Here is a 17,037-nt window from a genome sequence, read left to right as displayed (position 1 = left end):
TGAATCTGATGACAGCTCGTTTCTCAAATATAGCGACATCCAAAATTGTATAATTTACCAGACGTCTCGATTATACTCTGAAACAACAAACAATGTCAGACTAATGGAGCAAATAGCAAATCATATACCAAGCATACATTTCAGTTTATAATGAGAGAAAAAGCCATGGCTCTCAGGTTCTGATTGCCATCGAGTAATCCATTGTGGAACATTTAGAATGCTGCTTATAAAATGCATCTCCTGCTATCAGTTGATTTTTATGTATTTATTATTATTTAATTTGCGTTGTTGTTTATTGTCATTTAAGCATCGTGCTGATGCTGTCTTCCTGCTCCTCTTTTCCCAAAACTACTTTCATCTGGTGCGTCTATCAGCTTTATGCCAGAACCAAACTTGCCGCCTCTGGTGTTGATGGATGATGATGAGAGACCAATGAAGCATCGGCAAGGCCTGGTGAGCGTGTCGGCTCTACGTGCTCTCCTGCCAGAGCTCCCTGCCGGTCTTCGATCTCGCCTTATTCAAAATTATAACCTCCGCCCTGACCTCGTCGCCACGCTTGTTGTGAGTATTTTTGTCGTTGGTTGTAGTCACATCGGGAAAAAATCCTGTTACCGCAATAACTTGTGAGCCGGTGATGGAATTTTGACCAAACTTGATTATAAGTATATATTATGATGCAAAGATGAACCGATTAGATTTTAGCATCAAGAGGTCAAAGGTCATGTCAGATAAAAATGTTATTGAGGTCGGCATTTTAACTAAACTGAGTACATGTACCACGATACATACGAGGTCCGTCTAAAAAGTAACGGGACTGAGCCTGCTGTGTGCTCCACTTACACAACTTGAATGAACGGGTTGCGTCACAGTCTTTCGCAACATTCCAGCAATATGTATGATTGGTGATGGTTGACTATGCTCATTGTGTGATTTTTTTTACAGGTCGTGCTTTACACGTTGTCCAGTCTGAGTCGTCACGCTATGAGTCGTGAGCAGAGAGCCAATCTGAAGTTTCTTGCCAAGCTTGACAAAACACCTTCCGAATCCTTCGCAATGCTGCAGCAAATCTACGAGGAAGAAGCGGTGTCACGTACACGTGCATTTGAATTGCACAAGAGGTTCAAAGAGACACTGGAGGAGGTTGAAGACGATCCACGGTCTGGAAGACCTTCAACGAGCAGAACGGCGGACAACATCGAGTGTGTGAAGCAGATGGTGCACGCAGATCGTCGACTCACGGTGCGGAAGATTGCTGAGCAACTTACCATCAACAAGGACACTGTCTGGAGCATCATCACTGAAAATCTCGAAATGTGCAAGGTGTGCGCAAAGATGGTCCCCAAACTGTTCTCCGAGGAACAGAAACAGCAAAGAGTCACTGTCTGTCAAGACATTATCGAGCGCCTCGAGGACAATCCAGACCTGCTCGGGAGAGTCATTACTGGTGATGAATCGTGGATATACGAATAGAATCCCGAGACCAAACGGCAGAGTCGTCAGTGGAAAAGTCCTGCATCACCAAGACCAAAGAAAGCAAGGATGTCGAAGTCGAAGGTCAAAGTGATGCTCATCACGTTTTTTGACATCAAGGGCATTGTCCACTTCGAGTTTCTACCACAGGGTCAAACAGTGAATCAATACGTGTACAAGGAGATCCTCCAGTGCCTAATGAGATCAGTCTGGGACAAGAGTAGGGATCTGTGGGAGAACAACTCCTGGGTGCTCCACCATGACAACGACCCTGCTCACAGTGCCCTGAGCATCCGACAGTTTCTGGCGGAGAGAAACGTGCCAACTCTGGAGCAACCCCGTATTCGCCAGACTTGGCCCCTTGTGATTTTTTTTCCTATTCCCCAAGCTCAAGGGGGTGATCAAGGGGACCCGATTTCCTGATGTGGAGGCCATCAAAAGGGCCGTGACGACGGAGCTCCAGAGGATTCCAGAATAAGCCTTCGGGGGTGCATCGAAGCATGGAAGAAGAGGATGGACAAGTGTGTGGGACTGGAGGGAAATTATTTTGAAGGGAACAAGCTGTGATTTCAATATATTTTTTGGAATAAAATTTCTGTGAAGTCAGTCCCGTTACTGTTTAGACGGACCTCGTATGTACCGATTAGACATTGAGGTCAAATGGTCTTGAGGTTTTAGGTCAAAGTTTAAGTCAGCAAAGACTTGATGTTGGCAGAGACATATCACTTGACATCATGGCGTCAAATTATGTCAAGTTTGAATACAAAGTCAAGGTTCATACACTGAACGGATCAGAACACAACAGAACTGGACGACAGGGGGGAGGGGTATGGGGGATGGAGTGGGGAGACAGAGACGGATCAAAATAAAGACCAATTACTGCACCAGACATAACGTGTAAGCCAGACATAACACCACACACACACACACACACACACACACACACACACACACACACACACACACACACACACACACACACACACACACACACACACACACTGTACTTATAAGTACAGTACTCACAAAAGCTATTTTATTTTGAAGTTGTAACCTTAACTTACAAGCAATTTACTGATTTCCCGACTGTCCGGATCATCAGCTGGGCACCGTGATTAATCGAGGTTTCGATCCTTTCAGCCCAGAACCTCTCCAAACGGCAGATCAACAACCCCGCTCGCAGGTCTACATCAGGAGATTACTCAACATCAATGGACCCACAACCTCAAAGTTGTGTCCAGACAGTCAGTCACAACACATGAATGCAATATCCTTATACAAACTTATTAAATTATTTATTTTATTTAAAGTACTAGTGCGTGCCCATACGTGCGTGGCCGTACGTGCAAAAATATTAAAAAAAAACAACTTTCCAACCGTGTGGCAGAAACAACAACCACACAGGACATTCCTTCACTCTTGCTTGGCCGTACGTGGAAAAAAAAAATTAAAAAAAAAACTTTCAAACCGCATGCCAGAAACAACAACCACACAGTCCGTTCCTTCGCTCTCGTAAACGACGACTGGATTGGGGCATTGTGTTTATCTATAAATGCTCATAAAAAATCGAGAAATTATTATAATACAGTAAGTCATCACTATCCGGAAGTCCGTACGCTGTAACCCGTAATGGGGAACGCGCTCTCACTTGGCCATAACTTGGGAACCACTTGTTCGATTAATTTCAAACCTTGAAAAGGCAAACATGTAGAGATTGCTGGAATTATAGATAGATAGAAGATAGATACTGTGGGTGCAAAATGCCAAGCATCGTGTCCTGTCATTGGTAACTAAGGCGCCCTTTCCCCATCGGCCACGCCTACGCAGCAACGTGTCCTGTCATTGGTTTGGTAAATAAATGGCCATAACTTGGGAACCACTTGTCCGATTAATATCAAACCTTGTAAAGGCACATACTCAGGTCCCCAGCAATATACCTGGCAAGTTTCAATTAGATCGGACCAGTGGTTGTCAAGAAACAGCGGTCACAGACAGACAGACACACAGAGATTGCTTGAATTATAGATAGATTACTACATTTGAATAACTTTAATCATACACCACTTCATATGATAATATATTAAGCGATAAACACTTTTCCTTGCAGACATGTCCATTACGCAGCACCTCCATCTAACCATACACACAAACTGTCATTCAAATATTCAAACTTTCATTAACAACCGATTTTAACATGCTGCACTGTGTATCCGAGCAACCACCAACAAATTATTTTCATGCTTATTTATTGTGCATTTTATAAATAATATTTATTTTATTTTTTATCTAAATACCTCCATCTGGGTCAGATTGCGGGAGAGTGTGTCGGAGTGGTGCTGAGGTGTCGTCCACCAGACGGCGGTCTCCTTGGGTTAACCTGAGGCGGTCCCTTCGGGTGGGTGCCTGGAATGTCCTATCCCTAAGAGAGGATGATCACCTGTCTCTGTTATCATCTGAGCTCAAGCGTTTGGACATCGGGATTGCAGCTCTCTCTGAGGTTCGGAGACCGGATTGCGGCGAGATAATGGTGGGTGGTTACACCTACTATTGGTCTGGTCGCTCTGATGGTTACCATACCCAAGGAGTTGCTGTGGCTGTGTCCAATAAGCTGACCCCAATGATAATTGAGGTAACACCGGTCAACGAGCGTATTATGAGATTAAGGATTCGTCACTCCTTAGGTGTCATTTCCCTGGTCTCTGTTTATGCTCCGACTGAGGCGAGTGATCTCACCGTGAAGGATGCATTCTACGCCACACTCGAGTCTGTGGTTGATCAGTGCCCCAGACGAGATACACTTCTAGTCTTGGGGGATTTCAATGCATCGACTGGAACTGATAGGGATGGTTATGAGGTGTGTGTTGGTCCCCATGGGTCAGGAACTATGAACCAGAATAGCACTAAGTTCCTTGACTTTGCAAGAAGTCATGGACTTAGGGTGGCTGGTTCATGGTTTCAGCGCCCACAAGCTCATCGCTGGACTTGGTATTCCAACGCTGGCGGTGTGGCAAAGGAGATTGACCATGTCCTCATTGACGGTCGTTGGAGGATGATCCAGAACTGCAGGGTCTACCGGAGTGCTCAGTTCCTCAATACTGACCACAGGCTTGTTGTAGCAACTCTAAAGCTGCACCTTAAATCCTGGAGAATGGTACCATCCCAGCCGAGGCTGGATGTTGCCAAGCTCAGGGATGAGAGAGTAGCTGAGGAGTTTGCAAACAGGCTGAGTGGACACTTGGGGGGTCTGGGTGCTTTGGGGGTCCTGAAGAGTTGTGGAGCGCCTTCAAGACCACCGTCCTTGATGTTGCCGGTGGATGCCTTGGAGCTCACCGCAGGGCAAAGAAGAATTTTGTCTCTCAAGGGACACTGGATACCATTGACCAGAGTCGCAGGGCCAGGCTGAATGGCAGAGCTGAGCTGTTCAGGGAGCTGAGGCGTAAAACTGTACGTGCACTGAGGGTGGACAAGGAGGCCTATGTGCGAGGAATCTGTGAGGGGGTAGAGCATCACCTGTGGACAGGTGATTCTCGTCCCGCTTACAGGGGAATTCGCGCATTACGTTCATCCAAGCCCATCCCTCGGAGCACTACAGTTCGAGCAGAGAGTGGTAGGCTCTTGACAGAGGAGTCTGAAGTGAAGGCCCGCTGGGCCGGTTACTTTGAGCGGTTGTACCAGGCTGATCCCCCAACTGTCGAGTTGGACGTCAAGGGTGTTACAATCCCTGTTGCTGACCCTCGAATCAACTGTGGTCCACCTACGCTTGTGGAAACACGGGCTGCGGTGAACCAGTTGAAACGGGGCAAAGCTCCAGGGATCTGTGGCATCCATGCCGAACTTCTCAAGGCTGGTGGAAATGCTGCACTCGTGTCGTTGCATGCAGTTTTGTGCTCTGCATGGAACACAGGCATCATCCCAACTGACTGGAAGAGGGGCCTTGTTGTCCCTCTCTGGAAAGGGAAGGGTGATCGCCAAGACTGCAACAACTACCGAGGGGTGACGCTGCTCTCAGTGCCGGGCAAGGTCTTTGCTCGGATAATTCTCGATAGGGTTCGCCATCATCTGCTTGAGCACCAGCGTCCAGAGCAGTCAGGCTTTACACCAAAGAGGTCAACGATTGACCGTATCCTTGCACTTCGTGTCCTCACCGAACGCAGACGAGAGTTTCGGCAGGGGCTGCTTGCAGCCTATGTTGATCTCTGTAAAGCGTTCGATTCAGTGAATCGGGACGTCCTCTGGAGGATTCTTGGTCTTCGTGGGGTGCCACCAAAACTGATCGATCTGATGTCTGAACTCTACTCTGGTACTGAGAGTGCTGTGAAGTGTGGTGGTACCATCTCTGACTTATTTCCAGTTGTTACTGGAGTTCGTCAGGGATGTGTACTTGCTCCCACACTTTTCAGCACTTGTATGGACTGGATTCTAGGGAGGATGTCGGAGAGATCAAGTTGCGGTGCGTCATTTGGGAATGTCAAGATCTCGGACCTTGACTTTGCAGATGATGCAGTCATCTTTGCGGAGACTTTAGACATCCTCTTGGGGGCCCTCGAGGTGCTGAATGAGGAGTCGGAGCCGTTGGGATTACGGGTTTCTTGGGTCAAAACTAAGATCCAGGCTTTCGGTGACATCTTGGATGCTGCTGTCCTGTCTGTGTCTGTTTGTGGTGAGGATGTTGAGGTCGTGGAGAGATTCACTTACCTTGGCAGTGATATTCATGTCTCTGCTGGCTGCGAGTCAGAGGTCAATAGACGTCTGGGTCGGGCCTGGGGAGTCATGGACTCACTGGATCATGGGGTGTGGCGCTGCCGGTACCTGTGCGGGAGGACGAAAGTCCGAGTCTTCAGGTCCTTGGTACTTCCAGTCTTGCTCTATGGGTGCGAGACTTGGACTCTGACCAAGGATCTGAGACGGAGACTTAATTCCTTTGGTACCAGGTCTCTTCGGAGAATCCTTGGCTATCGCTGGTCGGATTTTGTGTCCAACGAGCGGTTGCTGAGAGAGACTCGGATGAGATTTGTTACCTGCATAGTCCGTGAGCGTCAGTTGCGGCTGTATGGACATGTGGCTCGTTTTCCTGACTCTGATCCTGCTCACCAGATTCTCTCAGCGAGGGAGTCTCATGAGTGGAGGAGGCCAGTGGGTCGACCACGTGCCTCATGGTTGCAACAGGTTGACCATCATCTCAAGGAGATGGGGATGGGCCTGGCATCTGCCTGGGGGATGGCCAGACGGAGGCCCCTGGAGTACCGGCGGAAAGTGGACGCAGCGACGTGCTGTTCTGGCACATGCTCCCATACCTGACCTGACCTGACCTCCATTATTTAATACTATATCTATATATATATATATATATATATATATATATATATATATATATATATATATATATATATATAGTATTAAATAATATATATATATAGATATAGTATTAAATAATATATATATATATATATATATATAGTATTAAATAATATATATATATATATATATATATTAATATATATATTAATATATATATATATATATTTATATATTTATATATATATATATATATATATATATATATGTATATATATACATATATACACACACACATATATAATAATCAGTAATATTAATTAAGGAATTTACCTCACTAAAATAATTAATTCATTATTATTATATCAAATGTAATGCAATAGGAACTTGTTTACATGAAAACCAACCAAACTTAAATAAAAGGTGACTTTGGAGTCTAAAAACATTTGCACAAGACCGGATCAAACAATCAACCAAATATCCTTTGTTTCACATGATGGAAAAAAACCTTCTCAGCACATTCCACGAAATCATCCTTTAATTAACAAATTCTTACAAATCTAAGTAGCTGAGATGAAAAGACATTGTAACCCATTTTAATTGGTACATTGCTACCTGGAAAGGTGTACAACACTACTGGGAAACTAAAATCGTCAACTTTATGAAATACACTTGTACGAAAACCATTCTGTCCAACTCAAACCAAACACCCAGATATACAGCAACTGCACAATCATTACCACTCCTGTTTACAATCAGGCTATCTGGATCGATCTTGTGAAGTTGCCTATCAAAGAAATTATAGTTAACCACACAAATATCATCTATATAATGACATGTATGATAAATTTTTTAGCTAATCATAATTTTTTCTCCTTCATCACTTTCTGCGTTAATGAAAATTCGCAGAAAATATGAAAAATGTGCGCTAGTAGGGGGCTGCAATTCCCCCCCCCCCATGGGAATCCCTTTAACCTGTTGAAACATTATCCCACAAAAAGATACAAAAGTATTAAATTAAATTAAATTAACAGCATCCTTAAACTTCTGATTATCAAAACGATGAAACTGAGCTGTTAGATAGAGAAGACAGAGACAGACCGAGACACCAACAGCAGGGCCTTGGTACAAAATAGAGGCAAACTTGGAGGAATGAGGGGGTATTGTAAGACGCATGGTGGAAAACACCCAAAGAGGTGAGTAAAGTTGGAATGTGGTTTTATTTTTTGCCAGTGCAACACCCAAGTGACAATCGTTATTAATTATGTTGATGCTGCATTTACATTTGCATCATCCAAAACTGTACTGGAGATTTCCCAGAATAGAAAATGTATGCTATGGGTTATCACTGAATACTAATTGACAAAATAATCAACAGGTGATTTGTACCCATTTTCTATCTTGAGAGGCTCGTACAAGCTGATTTCTTTCCCCAAAATGTTTTAATTTCATCAACTTGTGATATTTGTTTTTCTTCAGAAAGAAGATGGCTTGATGGAGTATTTTGAGGAGGTCATTGAAGTTGGAAAGCAGGATCCTAAGATTGTGATCAACTGGGTCATGAACAACCTACTCGGAGTTCTCAATGAATGTGGCCTGTCTGTGAGTCAAAGGTGAAAATGCAGTTGGGATCGATGATGTTGCTGGCTCCTTCATTATTTCTTGTTCTACAGCTTTAAAAAGCATGAAGCTAGTCTCACATGGGAGCAGACACTTTGCAATCGGTTCATCAAAATCACTACTAATGTGAGGGAACGGGAGGAAAAATAGTAGAACTTATGTCAATGTACAGTAAGTGAAAAGTGTATCAAACCTTTTTGGAAAGGAGAAGACCATGATAATGGTAGAACAGGAAACCCTCTTCCAACGCAGGATTCGGTTCCTGGAAAACGGTGCGTTCAGCAAAACCCATGTTACGCCAGTTAAATATCTTATAGGATAGACCGGGATGTGGGAACAAGTCCATGGAACAAATATTTTACACATTGTTTTGTTTATAAAATCTCAGAGAGAATTTTGTGTATAATTTTGTAGGCGGGGTTCAATTTGTAGTGTGGGGCATTAATTGTTTGAGGCCAGGGGACCATTGTCACCGGTGTGCATGTCGCGGCATGAAAGGAGTGCATTTAGTTACCGGGATGCATTTCCACGAAAATAAGTGTAAGATGATTCTTGAAAGACTTGAACCCATGTACTACCTTCTTCTCCTTGGAGATGTATATCCTGTTTACCCATTTTCTTGTGCAAAAGCTCAGTTTCATCAGCAACAGACACCTGTTCAAGGGCATAGCCTTTGTCTGTTATCACTTCCAGGAAGTCTAACTTGAAGGAATGGTGTGTATTCACATGATATTCATTGGCTCATTCACATAATAAATACAGTCGTTGGTGCGTTTTCCCACACAGTGGCTACGCGGTTCGACGACTGTGAGGCTCCTAAAAGGACATCAATTCACATGGTGGACTCATTCACATGATATTCATGGCCAACTGAAGCTGCACTCGTCTCGCCATGCAACTTGTCTAATATCATGATATTGTCTACTAAAGTCATTCCCTTGCGGGATTTCTTCACTCGACGACCACTTGGAGAGGCTTGACGTTTCAGTGCAATATTGTATTTAAGGGTACAGTCTGCGACTAAGTAACATTGAGCTAACTCTTTGATGCATTGGAGAAGGGTAGAGAACATGTTCCCTTTCTTTCTTATGGGATAACCTTTTCCTTTTTCCGACACGTTCATGACGGATGATTTTACGTCAGTTTTCATTTCTGCACTCGTCTCGCCATGCAACTTGTCTAATATCATGATATTGTCTACTAAAGTCATTCCCTTGCGGGATTTCTTCACTCGACGACCACTTGGAGAGGCTTGACGTTTCAGTGCAATATTGTATTTAAGGGTACAGTCTGCGACTAAGTAACATTGAGCTAACTCTTTGATGCATTGGAGAAGGGTAGAGAACATGTTCCCTTTCTTTCTTATGGGATAACCTTTTCCTTTTTCCGACACGTTCATGACGGATGATTTTACGTCAGTTTTCATTTCTGCACGAGCGATATTCACCGTTCGTGCACATAATAAGATAGCCGTCAGCCCAACAGATACTCATTCTATTCCCTTTCCATCAAGACGCATTGGCTTGGAAATACACGATTCATTTATACATTTTATTTTGGTTATCATTTTCACTTTGGACTTCCAGGACATTTGAGTCAATCACACCGCAAGCTTTTCCTGAACAATTCATTCTGACAGTCAAACATGGCTGTGGTCTCGGATCATTTACCTCAGGACCCACCTTTTTTCATTGACGTTGACACCCACCTTTTTCCATTGGCGATCGACACCCCATTCAGCAGCTCTATAGATGCTCATTGGCTCTTCTCCATGTCTGGCTGAACAAAGAGGTGATGGTACCCGTTGACGTTTTGTGAGCACTCCATGTTTTCATTTGGTTGTTCCGGCAAATGGTTGCTTTCTGGCGTTCGTCCAGCACCCCGAACATGGCGTCGTAAGCCAGGCCTGTGTTAATTTTGAGTTGCATCTCGTTCAATGGTCAGGAAAGAATAACTGCGAGAATGGACGGTTGGAGGTCACATGCAGCGATGTGCCAAAAGGCAAGCTGGATTTGGCTGAAGTCGTGCTTGAGGCTCTGCCCACACTGGTCGCCTATAAAAAGGACAGCAGGACTGCCTTGTGAGCAGTTGGTAGGATATCCTGCTGACGGTTGGTCACAGCTCCTGACAGCTCCTAAAAGTTGGGGAGAGATCCTGATCAGAGTTGGTGGGAGATCCCGTTTGGCAGTTGGAGAGAAATCATGATGGCAGTTGGTGGGAGATCCTGCTGATGGTTGGTGAGAGATCCTGGTGACAGTTGGTTAGAGATCCTGCTGACGGTTGGTGACAGCTCCTGATGGTTGGGGACAGCAGCAACGGCGGTTGGTGACAGTTGGACTGTTCCTGCTGGTTATACTCGGTACCTGGCTCTTGACGTACCTGGTTCTTGGGGGTGACGACGTGGTGTCGAATGGTGTTCGAGCCTGTTTGTGGGTGGGTGCACGGCGAGGCAGGGCGCTGGCAGCGGAAACGAGCAGGCTGTGGAGACCTTATTTGGAGAGGTAAACCAAGACACGCTCACACATTTTGGGTCATTTTCGTAAATGCACGACGACTTCTACCTTGGTAAGCCGAGACCGGATTTTGTTTCCTCCCTGAATGATCTGATGGGTACCCTTGTCTCGTGTTGAATTGTTAAGTAAGGCATAGTGATAAGCATCTGCTCTTTATCTATTTTTATATAAATGCTTGTTGAATTATTTATTTGTTTGAGATTATTTTGTTGATTGAACATTTGATTTGAATTCATCCATTTAATCAACAAGGAATTATAAAGTTGTCGTTCTTCTTTCGGCTGCTCCCGTTAGGGGCGCCACAGCGGATCATCCGTTATGATCCGCATACTGATTTGGCACAGGGTTTACGCCGGATGCCCTTCCTGACGCAACCCTGGTCACCTCTTATGACACAGGGATAAGGATTGGGTTTCGCCATGATTCCGGGCTGCCGTAACCCTCTCATAGTGCGGAGCGCCCGTCCTCAAGCGATCCTCCAACCCAAGCCTCCGAGTAGCCGGATTACAGGCGCACGCCACTACGCCCGGTGAAGGAATTATAAAGTCCTCAGTTTATTCATTTTTCTTAATAATAAATTCCTTGTTGACGTTTCAATCTGTCCGTGATTGTCATTTCCTTCCATTGATCCAGCATTGTCCGAACCGAGACAGACTGGGAGATAATTCCCATACTAATTAACTTAACAGTCGGCGTGCACCAACGGTAAACGCTCGGCCGCATTACTTAAGATCTAATCAAGATAACATTGGTGCATCGCCAAGGGCGCGTTCCCCGGTCAGGAGGCCGCGTGACCTCTAGTTAAACGGCAAATTAGATGGTGGGCATTGGAACATGTGGTTAACTGATTAGCCTTTGTGGTTGTTAAGCAACCCGCTGCACCACAAAGTTTATTGTGAGCGGTAGCCTCAGGTCCCGTTCTTCCGAGGAGAAACGAGGATTAACGCCCCTCATAATACACTCGGTACCTATGGCCGTAACAATATATTGTTATGTTTGTGGGGTAGATGGAGGAATTTCAAAGTAAAGGTAGGATTGTATTGTGTGGCATAGTCCATGGACAGGTAAGAAAAATCTCGTCAATTACGTAGAGAAAACTGTGAGCTTAAGTTATTATGTGTTACCGATTTCTTTATACCACATGGGGGTGGTGCTGTGTTAACTCGTTAGGGTTTTAGGCTAGTTCTCCCAGTATGTGGAACTTTTCCTACATTTCTCCCAGTATGCCCCCTCTGACCAGTATGCCCCCTGTGATTTTTACATTTCCCAGTATGCCCGCTGTGACCTTTTCCTACCTTTTTGCATTTACAAAGCCGGCTATAAAAAGGAACCACGTTCTTCAAACAACAACAACAAGAATAACAACAGAGCCGATTGTTTCTGAGCTGGCAAAAACCCCTCCTTCCTGGCTTCGTACCAGCAGGGCATGCCCCCAATGCCGATGATATGTAAGAGGGACGATGATAGTGTGGAGATGGCGGTCAGAACACATAGGACCTCTCTGGCTTCTCCTCGACACTTGTCTGGTCCCTCTCAACACGATGAAACCGGTGCGATTGTCGTTATTCATGCTGATGTGAATGTGTTCACGTGCTCGAGCAAGATGCTAACCATTGACTGTTCGGCTGGGTCGTGAAGTTTGAATGCTTTGAGGAGGAAGAGAGAAGAAGAAGGTGCTCGAGAGACAAGGGGGAGGATAGTGTGGAGACCGTCAGAAGACATAGAATCTCTCTGGCTTCTCCTTGCCACAGTCAAGAAGGCTGTGCGATTCTCGTTGTTCTTGCTGTGTGAATTTGCTCACATGTTGGAACAGGACGCTGGCCATCGCCTGTTCGGCTGAGTCGTGAAGTTTGTATGCTTTGAGGAGAGAGGGAAGAAGGGCAAGAGCAACAAGAAGGGCAAGAGGGACAAGAAGAGGTGCTTGAGAGACAAGAGGGCGATTTCAAGCAAAGAGTGAGGCTCTTGTCCCTCTTGGGATGATGAAATAGCAGCGCGATTCTCGTTGTTCGTGCTGATGTGAATTTGCTTGTGTGCTGGAACAGAACGCTGGCCATTGCCTGTTTGGATGGGTTGTGAAGTTTGTCTGCTTTGAGGAGAAGCAGAGAAGAAGAAGAGCACGTCTCTTGGCCTTATCTTTGAGCCCCAGCAATCGCCTTGTTGTATGATCACAGAGAAGGGCAGCGTCATTGGTGTGTGTGGACCTGGAACTTTAAGGGAGCGGTGTGGCAATCTCAATCGTGAGGAGAAACTCTCCGGTGGTTTGTGGGCCCTGGCGTTGAAGACGGTCCACGCGAATTACCTCACGTACGTGACCGCGAGGATTGACTTGGGGCCATTTTGGTGCATTTTCCCGCACAGTGGCTACGCGGTTCGACGACTGTGAGGCTCCTCAAAGGACATCAATGGACACGAGCTGAGTGCCGAGCTGAGTGCCGGCATAGAGGGAGGAATTTATTTTATTTTGATCTCTCCCCTTGTCTGTTTTTGTGACCGAATGGAGACGTCTGAAATTCGGATTTAGTTTTACCTCATGTTTCATTTTCACCCTTGAGTTTCACCCTTGTCCATCTTCTATTCCCCATGTTCCCCGTCCCATCCCTCTCCCTTCCACAGATCTCCACATGTCTCTGTTTCCCACTATTTTGTCCTTCCCACTCCCTTATCTCCTGTCTCATGCCCCCCTTGATGTGCGTTGTGTGTTAGCTCTCATACGAGCCTCGACAAGGTATACAAAAAAAGAAAAAAAAAGAAGTTATTTTCATTATAAATCTTTGATATTAATGTTCATGAACCATTATTTGTCAATTTGCTTGTGTTTGTCTATTCGTTGTGGGTTCCAAGGATCTCGGCTGTTTGCCTCCGAGGAAAACCGTTCGGCGATCTGTCCAGGTTGGTGTTAACCTTACTGACCACAACAACTGGGTCAGGAGTGGGATATAACCTAACCGGCCTGAACACGACAATGGGTGTCATCAGTGGGATTTTTTAGTCCATGGGGACCCAGACATTTGGTGTCGGAGTGGGATAATTTTGAACCCCCCCCCCCACACCCAGCAATTGCTGTCAAGAGTGTGGGATATTCGAACTGCTCACAAATGTTCTCAGGAGAAAATTTTTAAATCTGCTACGGGAGCCGTGAGAACAATTTGACTCGGCACGACTGGGGAATTAAATTTGGGTAATCACCGCCTCCTTGGGGAGGTGATTAGTAGAGCCGAGGCTTTTTAAATCATCGTTGATTCGGACAGCGGAACACGGCGAATAGCAACACGCTTGAAAATTTAGAGTAATTTTTAGTTTTTCTGAGGAGATTAAACGTGCGCGGGAAAAGGCGACTGTGCATAATATGGCGTTTCGGCGGGAAGGCAGTGAGAACGAAGAGAGCGAGTCGGGAGTAGAGTTGGTTAATAAGGATAGGGTAGAATCCTTCCCCATTCCTGAATCGTCGAGTCAGAAAACGAGTAAGTTAGCTCTCCAGTTCATGTTTGAACAGTTGGATGCACAAATTAAAGGAATGAAGGGACAATTTGATGAATGAGGGAAAGGAATAAATAAATATAAGACTTAATTTTTGGGGAAATGATCAGACAAAATGAACACAGGGACAAACGAATGAAACTAATGGATAATGCATTGAAGGCACAAATTTCAAATTGCATTCAAATTTGGACAGGATCACGCCCAAATTGCACGTTTCTAATTTGGACAGGATCACGCCCAAATTTCATGTTTCAAATTTGGACAGGATCACACCCAAAATGCATATTTATAATTTGGACAGGATCACACCCAAAATGCATATTTCTAATTTGGACAGGATCATGTTCAAAATGCATGTTTCAAATTTGCGCAGGCCTGTGATCCTGTCCAAATTAAACTATTGGATGAACTTGTTGATGACATCAGCACCAAAAGTGAAAGAGACACCATGATCATTTTCACCCCATCCCTGCACGCCCTTGTCGGGATCTGACCACAGGAGGTTACACAACAAACCTCGATCCGGAACATCTGAAAGACGCATAATCCATCAAATGTGCTCCATGTTTTGAAGATCTGGGGAGAGCCCTTCGTTTCCTGGAAGGCAAATCCGACCAAGGGTAACCAAATTCAATTTGTGTGAGGTGAAGCAGAGAAGGAAAGACTGCTTTCCTTTTCCCCATTCATTACTTTTAATTTATTTTCAAGTCCTCCTTGTTTTATTCTTTGCCCCTGAGTGAATGATGGCTAAGTCTTTTGTTCAAGTAACATTGAAGAAGAATACACGTTCTGCTTAAATCTGTTCTGATGTGCCTTTTTGCTTTCTTGCCTTAAATACTTGCTTTTAAATGATTGCTTGCTTGAGTGTTTGTAATAAATAATTGTTTGTTGCTCTTTCCAATCTGTCTCGGTTGTCTTTTCCTTTATTGTTCTAATGCAGTGCACAAGTAAGGTTAGATGGGACGTTCTACCCCAATAATTTGCTTTGTCAGCCAGCGCACGCTCACTGTAACGCTCGGCAGTAATCCGAGTCTGCGTTGAGGGCAGGTGACCCCAATTAGCCGGCCGTCCACTGTTGAGGTATCACACGAAGTAGTGTAACCCTGCCTGAATTGGCCATGCCAATCGGTGTTCATGGTTGCCTAGCAACCCGCCGGTGTGCAGAGTTATCTGTGCCCAACGGCCTCAGGACCGGGCGTTAGGTAGAAACCCAAGTGCTCCCCCTCATAGCAGTCTTCGAACCCCAGATCCGCGACACTATTTTTATTCATGGTCATATGTTATAACTTGATGATTGCACATAATGATGTTCTTTTCTACCTCGTTTTGTTGTTTCTTTTCCTGACAGTCCCATAAAGCCTGGTGCACTGGCAGAATTAATCAACCTTCAAATCAATGGAATCATCTCATCATCTGTTGCTAAGAAGGTTTGATTTTGAATCATTATATTTGCTTCTCCAGAGATGTTTGAATGTTCTTGTTTGTGTGGAACAATACTACGTGACACACTGCATTAATATCTGAGTTGTATCCAGTTTCTTCGTAATGAACAGCCCTGCTAGATTGTATTTTACTTTTGGTCAAATGAAAATGTGTGCTCGACCTTGTTTGTCCAAGTATTACTTTCATTTGCAATACACTTTACTGTTGTGACATCTGCTCATCCCACTTCCTGAGATGTTACAACACTGTATACCACATTACCAAATAACAACAAATTTCTTGTATCCATTCTTGCTTTAATTTTTTTCCGATGTTTATACAGGCCTCGTCTCTTGAGACATCACACTACTGTCATTTATTTGCTCCTTGATTTACATGCAATTAAATTGGTGTGCACTACAATATGTACTGTATAAGAAAGATATCTGCAGTTTATATATAATGGAGCAACTGTATGTATGTATGTACAGTGGAGAGAACAAGTATTTGATACACTGCCGATTTTCCAGGTTTTCCCACTTACAAAGCACGTAGAGGTCTGTAATTTTTATCATAGGTACACTTCAACTGTGAAAGACGGAATCTAAAACAAACATCCTGAAAATCACATTGTATGATTTTAAAATAATTAATTTGCATTTTATTGCATGAAATAAGTATTTGATCACCTACCAACCAGTAAGAATTCCGGCTCTCACAGACCTGTTAGTTTTGTCTTTAAGAAGCCCTCCCATTCTCCACTCATTACCTGTATTAACTGCACCTGTTTGAACTCGTTATCTGCATAAAAGACAGCTGTCCACATTCAATCAATCAGACTCCAACCTTTCCACAATGGGCAAGACCAGAGAGCTGTCTAAGGACATCAGGGAAAAAATTGTGGACTTGCACAAGGCTGGGATGGGCTACAGGACAATAGGCGAGCAGCTTGGTGAGAAGGCAACAACTGTTGGCGCAATTATTAGAAAATGGAAGAAGTTCAAGATAACAGTCAATCTCCCTCGGTCTGGGGCTCCATGCAAGATCTCACCTCGTGGAGCCTCAATGATCATGAGAAAGGTGAGGGATCAGCCCAGAACTACACGGCAGGACCTGGTCAATGACCTGAAGAGAGCTGGGACCACAGTATCAAAGAAAACCATAAGTAAAGCCGCTGTCACACCTTGACGATTTAGCCAGCGTATGCCGATTTATGAAAAATTTGTCTAAAACGCTG

At 44.5% G+C, this 17,037-nt stretch overlaps 1 protein-coding gene across 7 annotated transcripts in view; it reads left to right on the top strand.

Annotated features, from left to right (window-relative positions):
• The window catches only part of GATB (glutamyl-tRNA amidotransferase subunit B), a 234,815-nt gene that overhangs the window by 138,458 nt on the left and 79,320 nt on the right, over positions 1-17,037 (top strand). For all 7 annotated transcript variants that reach the window (XR_015053363.1, XM_085864528.1, XM_085864532.1 and 4 more), the window contains 3 exons: positions 375-561; positions 8,245-8,378; positions 15,727-15,805. Coding sequence is in view for 6 of the 7 variants with exons in the window: in XM_085864528.1 (XP_085720654.1) it covers positions 375-561; positions 8,245-8,378; positions 15,727-15,805 (400 nt within the window). In the remaining variant the exon portion in view is untranslated. The remainder of the gene's footprint in view (positions 1-374; positions 562-8,244; positions 8,379-15,726; positions 15,806-17,037) is intronic.

This window comes from Eptatretus burgeri, chromosome 18 (assembly GCF_056783735.1).
Source record: "Eptatretus burgeri isolate ZD-2024b chromosome 18, Ebu_testis_v1, whole genome shotgun sequence".
In the NCBI taxonomy this organism is placed as follows: domain Eukaryota; kingdom Metazoa; phylum Chordata; class Myxini; order Myxiniformes; family Myxinidae; genus Eptatretus; species Eptatretus burgeri.
Note: the sequence above shows the minus strand (reverse complement) of the source record. Positions and strands in the feature narration are given on the sequence as shown.